The sequence below is a fragment of the Megalobrama amblycephala genome, linkage group LG16, assembly GCF_018812025.1.
Source record: "Megalobrama amblycephala isolate DHTTF-2021 linkage group LG16, ASM1881202v1, whole genome shotgun sequence".
NCBI lineage: Eukaryota > Metazoa > Chordata > Actinopteri > Cypriniformes > Xenocyprididae > Megalobrama > Megalobrama amblycephala.
In genome coordinates this window covers 43,864,603-43,890,230 of record NC_063059.1, presented here as the reverse complement: position 1 = coordinate 43,890,230, position 25,628 = coordinate 43,864,603, and the positions used below count along the sequence as shown (strand labels likewise).

General features: G+C 38.8%; 1 protein-coding gene across 1 annotated transcript in view; it reads left to right on the top strand.

Annotated features, from left to right (window-relative positions):
* The first annotated feature begins 4,692 nt into the window (after positions 1-4,692).
* The window catches only part of LOC125248296, a 41,159-nt gene continuing 20,223 nt past the window's right edge, over positions 4,693-25,628 (top strand). The window contains exons 1-9 of the mRNA XM_048160015.1: positions 4,693-4,733; positions 7,270-7,366; positions 7,633-7,746; positions 7,833-7,946; positions 19,241-19,336; positions 19,542-21,269; positions 22,339-22,428; positions 23,279-23,449; positions 24,778-24,951. Of these exons, the coding sequence (XP_048015972.1) occupies positions 7,679-7,746; positions 7,833-7,946; positions 19,241-19,336; positions 19,542-21,269; positions 22,339-22,428; positions 23,279-23,449; positions 24,778-24,951 (2,441 nt within the window). The 5' untranslated portion in view covers positions 4,693-4,733; positions 7,270-7,366; positions 7,633-7,678. The remainder of the gene's footprint in view (positions 4,734-7,269; positions 7,367-7,632; positions 7,747-7,832; positions 7,947-19,240; positions 19,337-19,541; positions 21,270-22,338; positions 22,429-23,278; positions 23,450-24,777; positions 24,952-25,628) is intronic.

The window sequence follows — 25,628 nt, the reverse complement described above, 5'->3', positions numbered from 1 at the left end:
AAAATGGGCACCAACCATTCAAGAAGTGTGCTGGGCCTTGACAATGGCTCTTATACTAGGTGTGTAGATACTGCAGAAACTGGATATTACAATGTGGCTACAAGCTACAGCAAGTCAAATCTTTTTACAATGCATTTGGGTATCTGCAGAAAGAATGCATGTTCACATTGTTAAAAATGCATTCATCTAATTACATAATTCCATAAAATTACTTGTGAAATTTTAAAACCATAGATGAGAACTACTTACCACATATTAAATTATATCTATATTTTAAATGAATTTGTGGTTATTGTAGAGTAATCCCCACAGTTAAATCAATGATAGCATATAAAATGTGTAAACCTTTTTCAGTAAGCAATGAAAGAAAGGAGGCTCAACAAAAAAAGTTTTTTTTCTTTTAATAGATAGATGCATTATCATACTTCAAGTCAGTAAAACTTCACAATTTAACATTTAAAAAAAAAATCAAGTGATTGATCGATCATGTCTAAATATTTATTCAAATGCAAAACTTAAAAATAAGTAATCGGTTAGGACCAGAAGCGATACATGGATCGTATCGGAGTGGGTAAACCATGGCATTACAAATGAATTTTTTTTTTCTGGACAAACTATTTGCCTCTTCGCATTAGAATCTATAAACCTTTTCTCCATTTAACCTTAAATGCAGCACTAATTGTAATATAAATAAAATATTTTCTGTAAAATACAGAACATTTAATTAAAAATAGTTACACCTAAGGTGTAAAGACACATTGACCACCAAGGAATATGAAATGTGACCCATAAGTAAGGAATACCTGAGGGTTAAATACAAGAAAAACATATTAATGTTGCCTCTCCATCACTCTAGAATAAAATGATAATGTAGCTAAATGTCGTCAACAGAATGATTAATGCACCATATGTTTACCAAAAAAAATTCTGCAATTATAGTGAAGCTGTCATCTATTTTGCTTAAGCCCATTCAGATATATTGACAGGACAGCGCTGGTTTGTGTGGAAGAACGTTTGTTTCGTATCAAAGCAGGGTTGGAAGTTTATTTAGGATTTTGAGCAATTACATTAGTCTAGCTATACTCAACTCACCTGTCAGTCAGGTGTCACAACATACAGCTACATGGTCCGCGAGATCACGACACAGTGTCAGTGTTTCGCGACAATATCAGTGGCACATACCACTATCCACTGGCAGGTGTCACACCTTTTAAGTGACACGTGCCAATGAAGACCGGAAGTGCCACCGGATGTGCCATTGCATCAGATGCCATGCCACTTGATGTTAATACCCCCTCTCCTCATATGGTATTGCTCTCATCAAAAGCCACGTTTATGACAGTGTTAAGGTCAGGTTTCATCTTGTCAATATCAGAATGATCTGTGATGATCGTATCGGATCTGTGTTGATATAAACTCACTGCATCTGTCCTGTTTACACACATTCCCTTATCCAGTCATAATAGTGTTTGCATTATTACATTATTTGCCTTGCAGAATTATTTTTCAACTTTGTAATATCTCAGAAATTCTATAAAACTCATCTGTGATCCTCCTCCTACAATGAAAAGTGATTCATAATAGCATATAAAAACAATAAAACAGAGCTAAACATGACTGAAAGAGTGTGATGTGAGACAACAGAACACATCACATTAAAACATCAGGATCGATTCATTATTTAATGTGTCCCAATAATTTCTGTCCTTTCCTCTCAATGACTTGTGACCATTCCAGTAATTCAATTAAAATTGGTCCAAAGTGCAATAAAGTTATCAGTGCAGGAAAAATAAAGCAACCATTCAACTGTTAAAAAGTTTGCAATGTTTTTTACAGTATGTTTTAAATTATTTATCAAACTTAAGAGAGAAAAACAAATTTGAAATCACAAAAGCATATAAAAAACATAATAAATTACACAGCTAAAAACAAACTGAAAAAGAGCAGAATAAATTCAAGAATGGTCAAATAAAAAAATTAAAAAATTCAAGACCAATAGAATGAACAAATGAGTGAGCAAATTGAAGAATAAACAAAAACAGAAAAAATAAGAACAAACAAAAACAAATAATGAATAAAAGACAAAAAACAAACAAAGCGACTTGAGTGCTTGTGAACAACAACAAAACTAATGTACTACTTCATTCACAAAATATTAACCTCCAACGCACATTTCACGAGCATAACCTGATATTGCTGAGTTCAACATGTTCCTGGTCAACATTTTTGTTGATCCTGGAACAACATTCAAATCAACCAATCAGATTTGAGGGACAAGTTTACAGAATATGTCAAGATTAGGCTTAAAATCATGAATTGGTGCTTCTACATCAGTGTTATTCATCTATCATTTCCCTCTGATTTTTGGGATAACTTATGGGTAGGATTAGGTTTAAGGGTAGGAATATAGTTAAGACTAAATTTTCAGACTAGAATGTTGTTCCAGGATCAACAAAATATGTTGACCCAGGAAAGCATCTAACTCAGCCATAGGCATAATTTATGGGTGGGATGGGTGGGACATGTCCCCACCACTTTTTGAAAGGGTCGATATTGTCCCCACCACTTTTTGAAACATCTCGCGGCATCTCGACGATCGGACCGTGTAATGTGAGCACATAAATCGTGAGCTTTCCGTCACATGCGATTTACTCATACAGTGTGAGTTGATACCTTGCTGAAATCGCACAGCAATCGTACAGTGTATGCCCGCCTTTAGAGAGCAGAGAGCTCCGTATGCTTTTGAATCGCTCTCGATGTGCTTTGATATAGCCTACACAGTCTGTGTAGCAACAGGTCTTTTATGAATGGTCCGCTGAATCATTCATTTCACTAATTTCTTTCAAAACACAGATTCAGAAATGGAACACTGCTGTGTGCTGCTGCAAGTGTATTGTGCGGAGACGAGCATTTCTGCTTTGTGCTTACATTTTCATTGGCAAAATTGAAAATAGACAATAAAATATTAACTTCTTATTTACTGAAGTGTTGTATAAAATCAGTATTGCATTTGCACTCGTTATATATAGGATATGGGACAAAAACAGTTATCGTGTGATAACTCATATATCTAAATATGAGACAACTCAAACATGCCATTTTTGCTCGCATATCTTTAATTTTATGGACTTTCTGATTGCATTCTATAGGCTTCATCGCTGTCACGATCACCGCCTGCTCCTGTCAGTTCCCGGACTACGCTTCCCACAATCCTCCCTGTCAGTCATATGTTCACTCCACACCAATCACCTGTTGCCACATACAGCTTAGCACACTACACTGATCACCACACCCAGCTGCAGCTCATTACCAGGACTATAAAGGACTTTCACACACTACCTCACAGCAAAGTCTTGTTAACTGTTGTTGCAATTCCGAGCGTTCCCCTGTGTTTACTGTCTGCCTGTTTGTTGTTACCGTTCTTGCCTGTTCCCTGGTTATTGACCCGTTGCTGCCTGTCCTGACCCTTGCTTTGTATACCGACCTGTGAGTGATATCTGCCAGCCCTGACCTCTGCCTGTACCTGGATTACGATTTTGTCTACCCTCTGCTGTACCTGTTTGCTCCTGTTTGACCCTGCTTGTACGACCACGCTTACCTTTAATAAAACGCTGCATTTGGATCCCCTGCCTGAGTCTCCCTTCATAACAATCGCGCAGTGAGTTGTTGCCCATATTTGTCATCAGTCAACTGTATGAAAAGTCAGATGAACATAGTTGTGGGGTGGGGCAAGCATGTTAATTGCGTTAAATATTTTAACGCGTTATTTTTTACAGTAACTAATTAATCTAATTAATGTGTTAAATCGACAGCCCTAGTAATCATATACGGGTCAGTAAGCACTTTGGTGTCACTGTAACAGCAGGGCAGCTGCTGAACTGCCTTACCGTTTTGTTGCAATCACACAAACACAGATACACTACAATCTATTTTACATGATACCAATTAGGATATGCAGGATTCTCCAGCACTTTCTGTTGTGAAGCATCTAAAATCAGGGTTTAGAGTAAGACATCAATCATGTTTGAGATCTAAAGCAATTTGCTACAAACACACACATTTTTTTTTAATAAACACACACAAAACCCACTCTGCATCCATACCACACACCCACACTATTATAATTGCATAATTTAGCCAATTGACTCTATAATACAGCAAAAGTAGAAAACTGGAAAAAAGTGAATATTTGATTCATAGGCCAAAAAATGCCACCATCTGGTAAAAAAAAAAAAGTAAATATTTTCATTTTGAAGCCTTACTAACAGAATGAAAGCCTAATAACAAAGCATTGTTATAGAGTTAAATGGCCCTGGGATTTAAAATTGCAGAGTAGGTATGCGGCGGAGCGACACGTGCAGCCCCGCCCAGTTCTGCAGGGTGCAGCCAGGTATACTTGGACCTGTTCCCTCTCTCTGTCTGTGCGCATACACAAGTGTGGTGGGGCACGTTGAGAGTGTGTGGGAGTGTTTTCAGACTATTCTATTTTACTTTTTTAATTTAATAAAATTAGATAATCTAATTTTAAGTAAGGGATTATTGTCTCATTTTGAGGAATTTGAGTCACTCATGTGGTGTCATGGTGTGAAACTGGTAAGAGTCTCAAAGTCCCTTTCAATATAATTTGTTTATCTGTAGTCTGTGGTATAGAAGAGTCAAAGTCCATTTCAATGTAATCTCTGTATCAAGGCCTATAGTCTTTGGAAGAGTGCTGTTTAGTGGCAGGTGAAGTGGTGAGTTTTGATTCTGTTTTGTTGGCTTCTAGAATGAATAATGCTATAGTAATATTTTTGATCACTGTGGAATTGGTAGAGTGTGGTTTAGAGAAATATGATGCTTTTTAAAGCTAAGAGAGAGACTTTGTCATAAGTGCCACCTTTCATAAAGGATGATTTCTTAGTAAATATGCTGTCTTGCTATGGAAAATCGGATTCATGTGTAGTTTCCTTTAGGATTCCTTTTTATGCATAAATGGTACTAAGGATAACGCTGAGCTTGATGTGTCATTTCACTTTCGAATGGATGATATTGATTACATGATTTATGCAACTACTGATAAAATTTAGATGCTTTGGATGTGATAGAGTACATGCTCAGATAAAGACGAAAATGCTGAGAGTGATGAAGTCAAGTCAAGTCACCTTTATGTATATAGCACTTTTTACAATGCAATTAGACCACAGACATCTTCAGAAGCAGTGGAGGAAACATGGCTCATCTGAATGTTTCAAAGGTTGTTGAAGGAGAGCCAGCGTTGGAGGTGGTTGTTGATAGGATTCAGTGGCGTGACTTTGTTTTGTGTCTTGTAACTTTGTTATGTGTCTGGTGGTGTGTGGTGGTATTGTAATTGTATTATTACAATAATAAAAGCACAAAATGTGTTGACATAGACGGTAGACCTCATGTTTAATATGATAGTTTCATCCTTACATCTACTATAATAGCCTACAATATATTGTTAATATCGAGAGTATTTACATTAGACAATAAATACATGGATTTGCTTTCAGTATTAGACTGTCCTAATGGACTAGTGGTAGAACTTTTGTTCAGCGTGCCAGAGGTTCTGAGTTCTAATCCGCCCTTGTATCATTTACTTTATTTTTTCCCATTAAAACCAAAGTGTTAGCGATAATTGAAACGTTTGTCCGTGTGAAGACGAGTGTGCACGAGCGCCAAGAGAACACTGTTGCGCCACTGGCAATGAGAATTCAACATGATTTTAAAAACAACATCCCAACGCCAGATCACGTATTATTTAACACAAACAAATGAATTGCTAGATATGTTTCTTTTGTATTAGATACATTCGTGCCACAAGATGTTTCAACAAGTGGTAGGGACAATATCGACCCTGGCAAAAAATGGTGGAGACATGCAAATTACACCTATGATAAGAGTGTATCTGATACTGTAGACTCTAGACCTTCTGGATGTGAAAAACCAGTGGAAGATTTGGTCATATTGGTAGAAAGTGAAATGCACAATAGTAGCACTAAAGGTGGTATAAAATCCTCTGAAGTGGTTTCTGATGTAATGTTCACAGAAACAGTGGATTCATTTATTTAAAGTACCTTTGAAAAGAAAGTCGAAAACCATGGAACCTCCAAGAAATTTTTAATGAGGTGGCCAGAAGAGGACCGTAAAAATCCTACAGTGACACACCAAAACATACACAGGAAAAAACTGCATTAATTTCAATATCTATTCTTCTTTGTCTAACCCACTAAATTATTTTGTTAAATTAAGCTATACTCTTTTATTTATTTTATGTAATTTGTCAGGTTGATATTCAGAATAAATTATTCAGTATGTACACGGCCAAAAACCGAAGCCAAAAATGAAAATAAAGTTTATTTAGTAATTAATTAATTCATCAAATTGATTTAATAATCAAGTTGTCTAAACATTTAAATTACAAGGCAATTTGTGTATCAACTTTTTAATAACAGAATTATGTTTCTACTATGTTTCAAAAATATAAAATAGGTGTGCACATCCCAAACACCCTAAGTGGGCTTAGGTGCAGGACAACAAAATAACAATAATGAAAAGAAGTGTGAAGTCTTCACACTGAAAATAACTGCTCCAACAGATTTATTATTCAATGCAATGTTTCACCCAACAGGTCTTCATCAGCAGTGTTGCAAACTTCTTTCAATTGAAAGTAGCTAAATCTGGTAGCTAAATGTCACTAGATCACATCATAATGGCAAAATCATTGATCTATATAAATATAAATATAGAATACCCATGTGGAATACAATCAACTGTTTATAGACGACAGGTGATCACCTTAATCAAACTGACTCAAGAAACAGGTGACAAATAATTTAAATCATGTGACAAAAAGCAAAACAAAACAAATGAAAAAGTTCTAATAATGATATACAAAACAAACAAACAAACAAACAAAATCATAAATAAACAATGAATGACAATAATAGTCAATATTGATACACATGAACCACATAAGGGTAAATAGACATAGTCGAGAGTAAGCATTTGCATCATAAAGTCATATCAAAAATATAACAGGATCCTAATTGTTAAAAACAGCAGATGAATAAATAAATCTGTATAAAAAAGGCTTAATATCAAAATTCTTATTCAACCCTGATGGTGACAAAGTATTTAATGAATAAATCCAAAAGCATTCTCTTTGTAACAACTTCTTGTAATCACCTCCTTTCAGTGTTTTTTTTTATTTTTTTATTTTTTTACCTTCTCTATATCGATAACACTGACTTGGAGTAATTATTGATTCAGAGTCAGTGGAGGAGATCAAACTCATCAGATTCTCCTGCAGCTTCATCATTACTGATTCACAAGGATCCAGAGATGGAGATTTTTCTCCAGGATGCAGGTACTTTCAACAAACATGTGAAATATTGGATTACATCACAGAAAAAAAATCACAGTTGTCAAATCACAGAAACAGTTTACAGAAAAAAAATGTGTAGCTTATTTTTTTTGTTCATTTTAGTACCAACATATTAAATATAAAGATCATAAAGTTGCCCCAAAGTGCTTTTTGTTGAAAGATGAATGTTTTTAAATCAGTATGGTTCCTATCATAAAGAATGAACACAATAATCTAAAGGATTAAACTGAATGTGTTCTCTGTTACAGTTCAGTCCAGCAGAAGAGCTCAAACCCAGAGTCCAGCTGTGTGTCTATGAAGAGTAACTACTCTATGGATCCACCACTAAAGTTTAAGAATGGAGACACATGGCCTGATGTCAGGTATAGAGGTGTGAGTGAATGCGGGGCTAGCTGTAACACAAACACAGTAATCTAAAGGATTAAACTGAATGTGTTCTCTGTTACAGTTCAGTCCAGCAAAAGAGCTCAAACCCAGAGTCCAGCTGTGTGTCTATGAAGAGTGACTGCTCTATGGATCCGCCACTAAAGTTAAAGAGTGAAGACACACAGCCTGATCTCAGGTATATTATTTCTATATAATATATGCTTATAGTATTTGATTTTATGAAATTGTTATTAATATTCAGCAGTGTAATGAGCTAAAACCCTACAAGTTAATACATTCACACACTCAGTGCTTGAAGTGTAAAAAAATAAAGTGCTGGTACTCACCAAAGGGGGTGGGGCTTTATTGGGGAGGCGGGGTTATGTGGGATTGGTATACTTAAAATTAGGCTTGTTTGAGATGAGCAAATTCTGCGCAGAACTGATCACCAGTGATCACCGCGAGATGCATGCTGGTTAGAAATGTGTCCGAGGGTGGGCCGCCTTGCTCTGATGTCATGCCGACGTGTGTCAAAAACCTCTCGCGAGTGCGAGGCGGACGTGTCGGATTCTGCAGTCGAGCGCAGTTGCTCTCCACCGACTGCGCTGACCAAAAGCACGATGGGAAACGACTTGCTGACGACACAGCTTTATGCTTATTGGTTTAAACAACCGTGATGTATTGATCTGATTTAAAATGTTTGATTTTAAAACTCTAATATCATGTTTTTATGTGTAAAAATAATGTGTGAATATTCCCAAACTCTCTGACACAGTGATCTCTCTATGGGTTATGCGAACGTTGTCATTTATAAAAAGTATAAAAAACATGTCTATAATTAAAGTAAAAATGATTGATACACACGTTTCGAATGGAAATAAATAACAAGTAGGCTACTTTGGGTGTATTGTTCATTATGTTTATTTTCATATAAAAGCAACAGAACTTAAATTACATCCAGTTTATCAGCAACACAGCGCACGAATGTGAATCCCGCGATATCCGCCTTTGATCTCGTAGGTTCTGATCCACTACGAGAACAGAGAACTGTTCGTCTTGCCTGCACTTTTTTCACTCCTCCTCTAACTGCAGCCGCCTACTCTCGGCTGAACTTCAGGCGAGGCTAGGCGCATCTCAAACAAGCCTATTTTCTTATACTGAGCTTGTTAATTGCCAGGTTTTTAACATCTGTCATGATTAGCAGAAAACAATTTACACATGGGGAAAAACAGTTGTTTAGACCAGAGGTCTTCAACCCTGTCCTGCAAAATTTATTTCCAACCTGCTTCAGCACATCTGCCTGTGATTTTCAAGCAATCCAGAAGAGCTTGATTAGCTGGTTCAGGTGTGTTTGATTAGGGTTGGAGCTAAACTCTGCAGGACAGTGGGTCCCCAGGAGCAGGGTTGAAGACCCCAGGTTTAGACAATAATTCAATTAGGTCCATATTTTAAAGCTCTTTCTTGTACTCCGCCTTAAAAGTAACATAGTTCTTGTAACTGTTTAACCATAGCATTTGTTACAATAAGGATATAATTACAGGTAAGACCATTGATGACTCATCATTACCATTTTTTCTTTCTTTTTTTATCTATAGTATTTGTTATGAAAAATAGCAACACAGTTAGAAACTTTAGCTACAACATGCCACAGTTGTAATATAAATGTTTAGTGAAAAATCTATTCCCTTAACTGATTATCTATTATAAATTATACAACTAGTCAAAATTTGCCACAATAAATACAATAGAATGTGATAAATTCCAGTAAATGTGGTCATCATGAGTTTAAAAAGCTTGCAGGATGACGTTTACCCCTCTTTTCATCAGTCATTTTAGTGGCTGTTTTAGATCATGTTTGACTTTCTCTGTGGTGTTTTACTACATTCTCAATAGAATTAAAATGGGTCGCAGATTTCATCATCAGCACTGCATAGGAACAGCTTGTGTAAATCTTAATACTTTTGGAGCATGCTTTTGAACGTGCCTATGGTGATTCGGTCTGGGTGCTCAGAGTACCGGCAACATGTGAGAAGTGCTGGTACGCAAGAAAAAGTGAGGGTACGTGTTACGCCTGAAAATAGACGGAGAAAGATCACGACACGTAATGAGTGATGTTTTCCCTGTGATGACGTTTACTCGTATTTTTCATATTAAACACACGACTCATATTAACAGACAAGTTGATCACAATCATATACACACACACATAATATATATATATATATATATATATATATATATATATATATATATATATATACATATACATACACATAGTCCTCAACACGTCTCATTCTTTACATGAATATGCGTATATAACTCATAAACCGTTACAACAATAAACAGTAGGAAACGTGATACATACTATATAAAAGCCTTTAAGCTTTTCCACATGGCGAATTTATGTTAACATTACGCAACCATGCGTCAGGCCCAACATGTGCTCCGGGCATAATCACACACTAACACACTCAACATGAAACTTTTACACTTTCAGATAAAACATACACGTCATCAACATTTAAACTCATTTTCTAACTGATTTATATTAACTTTAGTAATCCGTTACCTGAAAATAGACGGAGAAAGATCACGACACGTAATGAGTGATGTTTTCCCTGTGATGACGTTTACTCGTATGAGCCAGTTCCCGCGATACCACCCGATAGCGCGCCTGCACGGAGGAGCTCTCGCGATACCGCGAGAGAGAGCTCGACACGAGCAACCGATCTCAGATAGACGGATCTACTCCAAACCCCACCATAACAACTAATCGATTTCAGACCAACAGCTCTATTAGAAAATTACAAAATAAAACAATAAAAAAAATAATAATGCCTAACTAAAATTACTTGAAAACAATCAACAATGTCAAACCAAAACCACTCTATATTAGGGCTGGGCGATATATCGCATGCGATTCTCACGCGCATTTCGTCAGTAAAGCCGGTTCCCTGATTACCGCTAAATCGCCATCACCTGCTTTCAAATGGAGCGCCTTTTAATAGACAAAGCCGTAGTTCACGGACAAGCCATGCAAAATCGCGTTCAGTATCGAAGATGAATCGACTTCGATAATGAACCCGATTTTGCGTGGCTTATCAGTGAACTACGGCTTTGTCTATTAAAAGGCGCTCCATTTTAAAGCAGGTGATGGCGATTTAGAGGTAATCAGGGAACCGGCTTTACTGACGAAATGCGCGTGAGAATCGCATGCGATATATCGCCCAGCCCTACTCTATATATATATATATATATTGAACAGAACTATAACTGCACCAACTCTCAGTATTAATGTCTATGATGAATAATATATTGAACAGAACTATAACTGCACCAACTCTCAGTATTAATGTCTATGATGAATAATATGATATCTACCCATTACATACTCCCCTTCAAAATAGATGTTGTCCCCAACATTCCAATTTACTCTTAGTACCCAATTTATGCTCTTAGAAAATTCCAACCTTATAACATTTCATCCACTTACCAACATTTGCCTTATAGTTACAAGCTGAACTCTTTTCATACATTCCTTTTACATGGAAAAATACAATGACTTCAATGTCCATTTCAAATCTTTTTTTTCAACCTTATAACATTTCATCCACTTATCCAACATTTGCCTTATAGTTACAAGCTGGAACTCTTTTCATACATTCCTTTTCACATGGAAAGATACACATTGTACTTCAATGTCCATTTCAAATCCCTTTTTTTTTCAAACCTTCTCTTTTTTTCAGTCCCCTCTATAGGTGCATTTGAGTTGTAATCTCAGTCTATGTTCAACATGTTCAACATGTTCAACAGTCTATTGGAATGTGAATGCTGTGTTTAACAGTTTATTCTGCGCTACATGTATGTATAAGCTCATGTTCAACAGTCCATTTGGGATGTAAGCGCTGCGTTTAACAGTCCATTCTTTGCTAAGTGCATTTCTTCAGTTCCAAGAAGTCTATATTTTTGTAAACCTCTAAACTCTGTGTCTATCGGAATGGAAAAAGGGGTATGCGTACACTGTGGGTGTCCATAGCATTTCAAAGTTTGTATGATGTGGTTGTGCGCTCATACTGTAACATGTTGGTGAGCCCAGCCTATCATATGTAAAAACCTTTGGTCTCCTATGTGGTCGTTGAGGTCGCTGAAATTCTCCCTCACTGAAGTTACTTGGAGCAGGTGAGTTGACGATGTTTTCTACAGATTGGTCCTCAGTAAAACTGTCCTCCCTCTCTGGAAAGTACTCCACTTGGTCTCGATCTAGGGTTGTATCAGTACACACAGGATTTTCTGTTTCAGGTGGGCGGGGCTCAGGTGGCTGCTGAACTATCACTGGATAATACTCATCATCATCCTCTTCTTCTGGTTGTTCCGTTTCCTCATTTTTTCTTTCACTATCTTTCTTTGACTGTGTCTGCACTGGAATCTCTACAGGTAGGTGGTCACATGGCAGGAGGAGGTTGCGATGTAAGATTCTTGATCGTTTTTTTCCTTTTCAGGTCTGAGTTCGTAAACTGGGATATCTTTACTGACTTGGCGCACAACTGTGTGGATAATATCCTCCCAGTGGTTTCTCAGTTTTCCTGGGCCGCCACGAGGTGTCAAGTTTCTGATTAAAACACGATCACCTGGCTGTAGAACTGTACTTTTCACTTTACTGTCATAATGACGCTTGCTTTTCAATGCAGCCTCCTGAGCATTTTCTCTTGAGATCTTATGTGCTTCTTCCATGCCCTGCTTCCACTTTTCCATGTAGTTATGATAGTTACTGTCTCCCTGCTCTGAAGTCAAACTGAACAACATGTCGACTGGCAATCGTGGGGAGCGTCCATACAACAGGTAAAAGGGTGAGAAACCAGTTACTTCGCTTCGAGTGCAGTTATATGCATAAATCAGTTTGTTTAATGAGTCTTTCCAGCTGGCCTTTTGTCTCTCTGTTAGGGTCCTTAACATCTGGAGCAGTGTGCGGTTAAACCTCTCAACTTGTCCGTTCCCCTGAGGATGGTAGGGAGTTGTTCTCGACCCCGCCACTCCACAGTATGCTTTCAGTTGTTTGAACAGTTGATTTTCAAATTCACCACCCTGATCATGATGTATTCTGGTTGGGAATCCGAATCTCAGTGCATAGTCATTGAAAATCTTTTCTGCAACTGTTTTACCTGACTTGGAAGTTGTGGCATAAGCTTGTGCAAAGCGTGTGAAATGGTCGATAATTACCAAAATATACTCGTAGCCACCTCTACATTTATCAAGATGCAGGAAATCAACTGACACAAGTTCGAACGGTTGAGTGGTAACAATGTTCGTTAGTGGCGCTCTTGTTTCATGGTGGGGTCTTTTATGTTTAAGGCACACACATCTCCTCATGACATAATCCTCTATTTCTTTTTGCATATAAGGCCAGTAAAATCGGTCCCGTATCAGTGATGCAGTCCTGTCGACACCTTGGTGGCCCATTTCATCATGGAGTTCTTTTAACACGGTACTTATGTGCTGTCCTGGAAGAACCAGTTGTTTTCTGTTTGCCGTCTTCCTGTACAGGATTCCACTCTCATCAATCTCCAGCTTATCCCACTCTCGAAGGAGACATTTCACCTGTGGACTGAGTTGTTTAAGTTGCGAACCTGAGGGCTTTTTTTCTGTCAGCTTGCACTGAATAACTGGTCCCACAGTGGGGTCATTTCTTTGATCATGTTTAATTTGTTCCGTTGTTAATGGAATGACAGATGTTGTTGCAGGTATTTCTGCAGGTGTGGCTGACACACCCATGGACCATACCACACTGGATTCATCCTGATTTTCCACCGCTTGAGTAGCTGCCCCAATCACATCATATGCCATCTCCTCTGAACACTCTCTCATGAATGTTTCCATATTTATAGGCATTCTAGACAGGCTATCCGCATCAATATTTTCTCTTCCAGGGCGGTATTTGACCGTGAAGTGAAAGTCTGCCAGCTCTGCGACCCACCGGCACCCTGTTGCATTCAATTTGGCAGTGGACAGTATATAGGTAAGTGGGTTATTATCACTATATACTGTGAAGAACGGGGCATAATATAAGTTATCCCTGAATTTTTCTGTAATTGCCCATTTGAGGGCTAAAAACTCCAACTTGCCTGAATGTAAATTATAATTTTTTTTCCGCTGCAGTTAAGGTACGGGAGCCATAGGCAATCACCCGCAGCTTTCCATCCTGCTTTTGGTACAATACAGCACCAAGCCCTTGATTAGAAGCATCAGTATGGAGAATAAACGGTTGGGAGAACTCTGGGAAACTCAGTACAGGTGGTTGGACGAGGCAATCGATCAACTGTTCCAGTGTTGACTGGTGTACGTCAGTCCAGTCAATGGGAGTGCTGGAGGGAACTCCACCCTTTTGTTTTGTTTGCCACTTTCTCTTTTGCTTGGTCACTACTTCTGTTCCTCTGGGTGTTTTAAGCAAATCATATAGGGAGCTGGCTATACGTGAAAAATCCTTAACATACTGCCGATAATAGCTCAAAAGTCCCAAAATGGCTCTCAGCTGACCAACATTGCCTGGCTTTTTGTGTTTCAGTGCCCTTACTGCAGCTGTATCAGCAGGGTCCATCCTATTGCCTTCTGCTGACACTATTCGTCCCAGGTACCGAACTTCAGCTCTGAACAGGTCACATTTTGTTGGTTTTAATTTTATCCCATACTCCCTCAGCCGCTGCAACACCTTTCTGACATGGTTAACATGGTCCTCAAACGTCCTACTAAACACAAGAACATCATCCAGGTATGGCACACATATTTCATCCCTTAAGCCCTCTAAGCATTCTTCCATGCAGCGCTGGAATGCTGCAGGTCCATTCATAAGCCCGAATGGAATCCGCACCCATTCGTATAGCCCCCAGGGGGTCACAAAAGCTGTTAGATGTCTACTGTCTTTGGCCATAAACCCCTGGTGATATGCCTTACCCTGGTCGAGCAGTGAAAAGAGGGTGTTCCCCCCCAGGTTATCCAGTACATCCTGAACCCTGGGGATTGGATGACGATCAGGATGAGTTTTTCTATTGAGCTCTCTGTAGTCAATGCATAAACGCAGGGTACTGTCTTTTTTCCGCACGCAGACGATTGGAGAGGAATATGAAGACATAGATTTTTCAACCCACCCCTGTGCTATCAGGTCCTGCAAATAGTCTTTCATTTCTTTATACAAGGGTTTTGGTACAGAGAGATATGTTTTTGTGACTGGTTCATTATCTTTTAGTGAAATGTTCATTCTCAAACTTGGTACGCAACCAATGTCATCATCAGTCCTGGAGAATGATCCGGATTCCTCTCTTAACATCTGAGTGACTATTTGTCTCTGTTGCTCGTTTAGGTGTGTTAGATCAACAGGAGGGTCCCACTGTTCGTACGCAGGGGTGCTTTCACTAGATGCTCGAGCCTGGATGTGATGGATGGATGGAGCAGGTAGGTGATTTGTATTAAATATGTTAACTGGATACTCTGACTTGACTGACTGTACAGACCCAATAACCGTCCTTCCTGGAAGTATAATTTCATGGTTTGTGGGATTCTGCACACTGACAATGATTTTTGGGGCCATTTCTGCCTTCACTGACACCAAAGTATCACAGAATTCCAGTCCTTCAGGCCACTGCGGGTCCTCATGGGGCTCAAAGATCAGGGTCGTATTCTCTCTGAAGGGTGGGGCATGTACTCGACACTCAATTTGAATGGAGCTACGTTTAGGCACACTGATTCGCTCATTTACTGTTCTCACTTTATATTCACGCCTTTGTTCGTATTGTTCGTTTGTTCTAAGCTCACAGCGTTAATAAAGATCTTTGCTTTGTTCTTTCTAAGATGAGGGAATGCCATTTTTACTGCCTTGACCAACTCCTCTTTGTTTCTGTGCTCTACCTGATCTCCTTGGCTGTGCAGCACAATGTGTTCAATGACGTTAAATCCAATAATAGGGCATTGTTGTTGTTTGCCTTTTAGCACTAGCACAGGTATTAGCCACTCATTATCACTAGCAGTAAGTTGAAAGAGTACTTCCAGCCAACCAACATAAGGCATTTCAGTCCCATTGGCTGCTTCAAGTTGTAGGGGGTCATGAGGGTCAATTAGTTCTGTTATATCCCGTAGCGGCACGTCCGGTAAGTGGTTGTGTTTCCAGACCTCGTCTATAGCGCAAACTTGTGAACCTGTGTCCCAAAGTGCCTGTGTCTTTTGTCTGTGCAGGAAACATCGGATAAGACACTTCTTTCCTACTAATTCTCTTACAGTATTTGTACTTCTGGCAGTAAAAACATTCTTTTTCTCAGATTTCCCACGAGACTGTATAACGTGTTTCTTCGCACCTGAACATGCACGTGGCCCACAAACCCTTTTGTGTGCAGGCCAATTGGCTTTCTGGCATTCTTTTGAACAGTATAATGTATTTTTACACACTGAACAGCCTTTTAATTGCTGCCTTTCTTTCTTTTTCTTGCAGCTTGCACAAGACTGGGACTGATTTATACATTTGGTTACCCCGTGTCCCTTGGGAGCAACCATTCTTAGTTTAAATGGCCCCGGCTTTCTGGTTTTGTCCGACTCTCTGCTCTACAGCCCGCCCTGAAATGCTCAGTGCTCCCACACCTAAAGCAGTGCTGACAGTACTCTTCACCAGCTTGGAAACATGCGACACACCTAGGTTGAGGGCGGCGTGCTGGATAATATCGCTGTGGCGCAAATCTCTGCTGGAACTGCGTTGTCTCTCCCGTCCGTCCTGGGCCAAATGTTGGTCGGTACTCCCGTGTCGCTGTTGGCTGTTGCTGGTGGTAATAGGGCATGGCATCAGATTCAGTCCTATAAGGAGGGAACTGTGGAGTTGAAAACATTGGGCATGAGGCAGGCATTTTTTGGCATCCTGTGCTTGGTGAGGGATACTGTGGGGGGGTGGTTTTTTGTATAGTTTCCATGATTTGGGAAACTTCAGCTTTCAGGTCTTTCAACATTACCATGTCAGCACGCATTTCTTTGATTTCACATAACAAATCAGGGGGTAGAGGGGGTGTGCTCTGCTGGGTGGTGCGTTTTTTTTCCACCGCAACCTCACTGGACTGCACTGTACTCACATTAGTGACTCGTGATGGGCCACTGTGTTTCTTTTTGTCCTGTCTCTCTTTTTCATTGGCGCAGGCAATATTGACTCTCTCCAGCAGGAGCTCATCGGAGGTGTTAGTCTGCAAGAGGTAAGGCTGTAGGTCACTTTTAATACTGTCGTTCTGAAGGCCAGTCAGGACAGTATGCATAAATAGACTTTGCACTAAAGCTGGGTCGTACTTTAAACTTGACTCAGCTTCCTGAGAGGCAAACAGTATTTTCTGCCTCAGGTCCATTGCTCTCACCAGAAAGTTTTGAGGAGACTCTTTACTACTTTGAACCTCAGAAGTGAGCTGTTTGTACAAGTCCGTGGCACCTCTTTCTTGGTAGTGTGACCTGAGTATTCTACGAAGGGCAGGCAGTGTAAGATTTTCTTTCCCTTCAAGGTAACTCCGTAACTGTAGGCCTGGGGTGATTGCGCGAATTACAGCGTCAATAATATCAGGTTCTGGATAGCCTTTGCTAAGCCCACTTTCGATCTGCCTGGCCAGGCTAGAAAAGGTTAGCTTATCCTTCTGTCCTGGTTCACCTATTTGGCCTGCTATTTTGAAATCTTTGCGCCACATGGAACTATCTGGTGGTGTTAGACTCATATTCTTTGTGATGTATGAAGAAGGGTTCTTGTTTTTCTTTATTAAGTCCCGTATTGCATTCTCTTTCTCTTCTAATGACAGCCTGAGTGCCTCAACCTCTTTCTGCATTTTTTCTTGTTCATCAGTTTGAGTTGGAATTTCGTTTTGTATTGTATCAATTATGTCCTGGACATTAAGAAGTACTGACATGCCCTCATCCTCTAGGTCAGTTAGTTCTTCCTGTTCAAGGTGCTTTGTGATAAAGGAAATCAGCTGACTGCGACTTTTACCAGTCACATGTTTCTCTTCAGGCCCCGAGATCTGAAGTGCATTGCATATTTTAGTTAATTGTCCTACAGTCAATTGATATAATGCTCCTTTAATTTCCAGCTGAAGCTTCTATGATTCAGACTCCATTTTATCAGGAGCAGTGAAAGTAGCAGGAAGTGATGATTTATCTGACTTGACTGGCTTTTGCTGCCCCTAGTGGTCACTTAGCTAACTTCAGGATACAGATTACCAGCAACTGTCTGAAAACCACCGTGTCCACTGTGCTGCCTCTGGACTTCCACTGATGCCTGAGTAATTTTGGGGATGATCGACACAAGGGTTCCACCTACGAGCTGGGGGCAGTCCTCAAGTCAAACATCCCAGCGGTGCCTCCAAATGTTACGCCTGAAAATAGACGGAGAAAGATCACGACACGTAATGAGTGATGTTTTCCCTGTGATGACGTTTACTCGTATTTTTCATATTAAACACACGACTCATATTAACAGACAAGTTGATCACAATCATATACACACACACATAATTATATATATATATATATATATATATATATATATATATATATATACATATACATACACATAGTCCTCAACACGTCTCATTCTTTACATGAATATGCGTATATAACTCATAAACCGTTACAACAATAAACAGTAGGAAACGTGATACATACTATATAAAAGCCTTTAAGCTTTTCCACATGGCGAATTTATGTTAACATTACGCGACCATGCGTCAGGCCCAACATGTGCTCCGGGCATAATCACACACTAACACACTCAACATGAAACTTTTACACTTTCAGATAAAACATACACGTCATCAACATTTAAACTCATTTTCTAACTGATTTATATTAACTTTAGTAATCCGTTACCTGAAAATAGACGGAGAAAGATCACGACACGTAATGAGTGATGTTTTCCCTGTGATGACGTTTACTCGTATGAGCCAGTTCCCGCGATACCACCCGATAGCGCGCCTGCACGGAGGAGCTCTTCGCGATACCGCGAGAGAGAGCTCGACACGAGCAACCGATCTCAGATAGATGGATCTACTCCAAACCCCACCATAACAACTAATCGATTTCAGACCAACAGCTCTATTAGAAAATTACAAAATAAAACAATAAAAAAATAATAATGCCTAACTAAAATTACTTGAAAACAATCAACAATCAACAATGTCAAACCAAAACCACTCTATATATATATATATTGAACAGAACTATAACTGCACCAACTCTCAGTATTAATGTCTATGATGAATAATATATTGAACAGAACTATAACTGCACCAACTCTCAGTATTAATGTCTATGATGAATAATATGATATCTACCCATTACATACGCTACAGATTAAAATAGAGAAGTACTGTGTACTGGCCCACTTCGAGCACTGCACATACTGTAAAAGCTATTGGTTTGTTACTCAATTAATGACACAATTACATCAATATCAGTGTGTCTGATTCTTTACCCTCTTTATTCTGATTTAAGGTCAAACCTTCTATCCAGACCAGTTAAAAACAAAACTGTGTTCACACCTGTGATTCAACCGCAAGACTTAAATGAAAGCATGAATCCTGGTTTCAGGTAAAATGTAGGACTTTTGTTGTTGTTTAATTTTAGGCACAGCAATGCACATCACACATCACTCAAACATGATTAATAATTGAAACATTTCAGAAACCTAATGATGTTCTGTGTGCCATAATACAGCAAACAAATAGTCAATTTTGTAGTTTATGGATATTTACTTCTCTAAATTGTGTAATAATCTGGTATTATAATTTTACAGCCATGACTCTAAACCTGCTGAAGTCCTCAACACATTGAGATCAAATCTGATAAAGAAGTTTGAGTGTTTGTATGAGGGAATATCAAAGCAGGGAAACCCAACACTCCTGAATGAGATCTACACAGAGCTCTACATGACAGAGAGTGAAAGTGGAGAGATCAGTAATGAGCATGAGGTGAGACAGATTGAGACACAGTCCAGGAGAGCAGAGACAGAGGACACACCGATCAAATGCAGTGACATCTTTAGACCTTTACCTGGACAAGACAAACCCATCAGAACTGTGCTGACAAAGGGAGTCGCTGGCATTGGAAAAACAGTCTCTGTGCAGAAGTTCATCCTGGACTGGGCTGAAGGGAAAGAGAATCAGGACGTCCAGCTCATATTTCCACTTCCTTTCAGAGAGCTCAACTTGATGAAGGACAAAACACTCAGTCTTTCAGATCTTCTTCATGTCTTTTTCCCTGAAACTAAAGAAATGGAAATATCTAGTGACAGATATAAAGTGTTGTTCATCTTTGATGGTCTGGATGAGTATCGTCTGCCTCTGGATTTTCAGAGCGATGTGAGGTTGTGTGATGTGACTGAATCAGCCTCAGTGGACGTGCTGCTGATGAACCTCATTGTGGGGAATCTGCTTCCCTCTGCTCTCATCTGGATCATCTCCAGACCAGCAGCAGCTGATCTCGTCCCCTCTGAGTGTGTCCATCGAGTGACAGAGGTACGAGGATTCAGTGACCCACAGAAGGAGGATTACTTCAGGAAGAGAATCAGGGATCAGAGTCTGGCCTACAGGATCATCTCACACCTGAAGTCATCAAGGAGCCTCTTTATTATGTGTCACATCCCAGTGTTCTGCTGGATCTCAGCCACTGTTCTAGAGAAGATGTTGAGGAAATCATGGAAAGGAGAGATTCCCAAGACTCTCACTCAAATGTACACGCACTTCATGATCATTCAGATCAACATCAAACATGAGAAGGACTATGAGACAAAAGTGAAAGATGAAGACATGATTGTCAAACTGGGGAAACTGGCTTATCAGCAGCTTGTGAAAGGAAACCTGATCTTCTATGAGGAAGACCTGAGAGAGTGTGGCATTGATGTGACAGAAGCATCAGTGTACTCAGGATTGTGCTCTCAGATCTTCAGAGAGGAGTTGGGCTTGTATCAGGGGAAAGTCTTCTGCTTTGTTCATCTGAGCATTCAGGAACATCTAGCAGCTCTATATGTGCATCTCTCCTTCATAAACAAGAAAATCAATGTTTTTGACCAGATTACCAAACCAACTAATGGAGACAAAGTTTCACTATCTGATCTCCATCAGAGAGCTGTGGATGAGGCTTTAGACAGTAAAAATGGGCATCTGGACCTTTTCCTTCGTTTCCTTCTGGGTCTGTCAGTGGAGTCTAATCAGAGTCTCTTACAAGAACTAAAGACACAGACAGGAAACAGATCTCACAACAATGAGAAAACAGTTGACTATATTAAAGAGAAGATCAGTGAGAATCCCTCTCCAGATAAATACATCAATCTGTTTCACTGTCTGAATGAACTAGGTGATCTTTCACTGGTGAACGAAGCTCAACCTTATATGAGCTCTAGAGGATTACGTAATGTGAAACTCTCCTCATCTCAGTGGTCAGCTTTAGTGTTTGTGTTGTTGACCTCAGAAGAGACAATGAATGAATTTAAGCTGAAGAGCTTAATTGGAGCTGAAAATGATCAGTAAGTAACATTGAGTATAAGGGGGGTGGGCATTGATCATTGTAGCCAATCACAGACATATCTTTTGAGCGCTTGAAATCAATTGCCAATCAGAGGTGTTTAAGTCATGAGTCAAAGATCGATTTCTGGGATATTGTACGTAAATTTGCTTGTGCTTATCAAATGGAGGCTGTGTCTTAATAAGGCTGCATATCTCAGCTTTCAATCTGAAGGATATTTTGAAGAAAGCCTTCGTTTTACATCCTTCATTCAGCTTATTTTAAAGGATGCATCAAGTGTATCCTTCGTGTCCTTCAATCACCCACAATCCTTTGCACACATTACAATTCACAAAAAAGAACTGAAGTCAAACATGTTATCTTTTGTTTTAGTGTAAATTAGTCACTTAACACTAATGTCACAGACACGCCAGGCTCCACCTCACCACAGTACCCACGCACTCAATCACCAGCATACTAATCACCGCCACCTGCATCTCATTCACTCTGCAATCACCAGCACTATAAAGCCACCACACTCACACACACTCACTGTCCGGTCTCGTTTGCACTACAGCACTTGTATGCTTACCTCAAGGACTCCCTATCGACTTACTTACCTGCTCCAGCGATCTCCTTCATCTCCTTCGTCTCCTGGTCCCTTTGTGTGCTTACCTACCTGTGTGTGTGAGTGTCTCCAACGTCTCCCTCCATTTCATCTCAGCTCACGGACCTGCAAGTCAAACAAGGACAGTATCACTTTCTATTCATCTCTCAAGAACCTGATATCCACTGCTTTCACTCTGTGCTCTTCATATTGTTCAATAAAACTCACCTGGATTGCTTTTACCTCTGCCTCCGTGTCTATATCATAACAACTAAACTGAAAATAATAAAAACCACTGGGAGACACAGATGCTTGTCATTCACTGTATTGCATTAATAGAACCATGGGGCAGGAACATGTTTGACATAGCAATGCGCACTTAGTAGCCCATCTCATTCTAGACACAACCACACTAGGCAGCAGTTAATTAATAATTAGCTGTATTATTATTATCATAATTTACTATTTTTTTATTTTACAATAGTGTCGCATCTGTCACCTTGAAAGCACAAAATACAGCAGATGAAGTTCTTCAGAAGCTACTGCCTGTGGTTACAGCAACTAGATCAGCTCTGTAAGTATTACTGAGAACAATCATCACTTTTAACATTATAGGTATGTGTTCCCTATACTAAAGTGTTACCAAATTATAAATTAATGGTTTAACAAAAAATATGAGTTTCAGCTTTTAAACCCTCCAGCTATCAGACTTGATTTGTGATCTACGTAACCGTTTTTTATATATTTGTGAGAAATTTATTTTCAAACGCATTTACAATATATATATAAACATTTATATTTAGGCTTTTTTATATTTTAATTTAATTTAAATGTTAAAAATTTTATATTTAGGAGAAAAACAGATGTATTTAATGTATTACTGTAATATACTGCACTGGGACACAAATGGTTGAGGACCCAAAAGCAGTTTTAATAGGCAAAAATCATAATCCATAAATCAGACAGAGGTCAAAACCAATGGGCAAATAATCCAGATTCACACAGAAATAAAGATACAAACAAATCAAGAGATCCAGGGACACAGGCAAAGATCAGGGCAGAGAAACACAGGAATACATACATGAATTCAATGACTGACAAAGAGACACAAGCACTACTTATACACAGGAACAAACCATCTTAACTAACCATCTTATTAAGGTAATGAGGTAACAAGGGGGTGTGGTCCAATAAGTGTCCATGGTAACTAACAAGGGGAACAGCAGCAGGGAAACGAGGTGAACACACAATGGAGACACAGGAGACACAGGCAGAGAATCATGAAAATTACGTTATATTAGTTTTTATATAATCTTTCTCTCTAGAGACATAGAGACAGATTTAAATTTAAATATATGAATATAAACAATCTTTAAACATATATGGGATACAGAGACTTAAGAGTGTGTCATTGTTTTCTACAGGTTGAGTTGTTCTGGTCTCACAGATGAAGGTTGTGCTTCTCTGGCTTCAGCTCTGAGATCAAACCCTTCACACCTGAGAAAACTGGATCTTTCTGGGAATAATCTAGGAGACTCCGGAGTGAAGCTGCTCTCTGTACTGGAGAATCCTCACTGTAAACTGGAGGAACTGCGGTAAGATCAGACGTGACTCTCATATGAAACTGAGTCACTGTGAATTTTGCAATTTCAATTTATCATATGATGTAAGAGATTTACTATTTTTCAGTTTGAAGCGTTTACTCTTTTTCTCCTGCTGCTGTGAGGAGTTCATGTGATTGAAATGAAATGATTGAACACATGAGCTGCTCCTCATTAAGGTGATACTGCAGTACTGATAGTCACACTGAAAAACACGCTTTAACATCAACATGACGTGGTGAAACACTATAGTACATCGTATGACATGACATGTCATAATTATTCATAAGACTGTGTGTTCTTATCCTACGAGAAGACATTTTTCAGAATTATTCGTGACAGCACGTGGTTCTTTCCTATGACAGATGCTTCAAACTGTGAGATCACATAGTATTTTAGAGAGGTGTTCATGGGTCGGAAGTGTTTGAATCCATGGTGTAATAGTTTGAGGGTGCTGCGATGCTGTCAGGGCGAGACTGGCTGTAGGCGGTTGGCCATCAACTACCAACACAATCAAATTCTTTGTGTGTAGCAAGCATTTTTCTGAGCAGAGCTATGAGAATCTCTATCTTCTGTGTCACTATCCATCTTTATTGTCAGTGTTCTGAAGGGATATAGATTTGTGATATATGTAACCGTTTTTTATGACATTTGTATGAGAAATTTATTTTCAAATATATGCATTTATAGTGTATGTATATAAAGAATTATTCTTAGACTTTTAAAGGGAAAAACAGATGGTATTGAATGTATTTCATAAGAATTTAACTTTGTCAGCTATGCAAAATTCTACAATTTACCCCTGATATTTAGTGAGATCAAGCATGGTCCATCTCCCCTGTCTTGCCCTTCCCCGCCAACTTCCTCCCCTCTTCTTACAGCCATCCACACAAATTTAAGTTGATTTTTCAGAATGATTGTGAGGTAGACTTGAGCTGAAATAGGGGGGATTTGTGACTCTTTAATGTTCATTACATTAACCTTTACATTTTAAATTTTCTGTTTTTTTTTTATGTGACATACATTGTTATATCAGTTTTACATAATCTTTCTCACATAGATACATAATCTCATAGAATAACAGTAAAACTCACTGACATATTGAATTAATTGTTTTTAAAAAAAGTGATACTGCACAAATGATAAACATACAATATTTTTTTTCATGCTTGAATTTGACTGCAGTGTAATGAGAATGTTTTGTGCTCTGTGACACAAACCAAGATCCATCTAACATGGTGATTTGTGCTTATGTTATTTTCTTTTTAAAAATGAAGTCTCTGTTGATCTGAGAGAGTGAAGAGTGTTATTGTTATTTATAGGTTGAATGATTGTGGCATCACCGATCAAGGTTGTGCTGCTCTGGCTTTAGCTCTGAGATCAAACCCCTCACACATCAGAGAACTGAATCTGTCTGAGAATAAACTACAAGACTCAGGAGTGAAGCTGCTCTTTGCTGTACTGGAGAATCCTCACTGTAAACTGGAGACACTGTGGTAAGATCATCTCTAACATAAAGACTTCATAGTGCATACAAAATATCCTTTGGCATAAGCCCCATACAGTGGTTTAGCGACAGATTCCTGCTTGAACCGTCAGATCCTTCTGGCGGTAGAAGGCAGGGGTAAGAGAGTCTACCTGAAAAGGAAAATCAAAAATGTCCCCCAAAAGAAAGTAAAACTACTTCAATTCAAATCACATTTATTTGTATAGCGCTTTTCAATTTACAAAGTGATCTGTTATCAGAAGTGACTGTTAAAGTTATGTATTTCAGAAAAGTACATATACAAATCACACAGTTAGCTAATAATGTATTCATTTAAACAATGTATTAATTTTAAGGGACAATTCACCCAAAAATATTTTTTTTACATGATTTACTCAACCTCAAGCCAACCTAGGTGTATACAACTATCTTCTTTCAGATAAACACAGTTGGAGATATGTTTAATGTACACAATGACATGACTTACTATGTGTTATAGTATAGGACGTAGTACATCATGGCGTAGTGTAGAACGTCATGGCATTGTGTACATTAAACATATCTCCGATTGTGTTCGTCCCCTTTTGGGGTCTTCTCAATATTATGAAAATACCATTGTTTTTTAAGGAAAGATTTTTCAATTCAATTCATTTCAATTTTATTTATAAAGCAAATTTAAAATCAGCC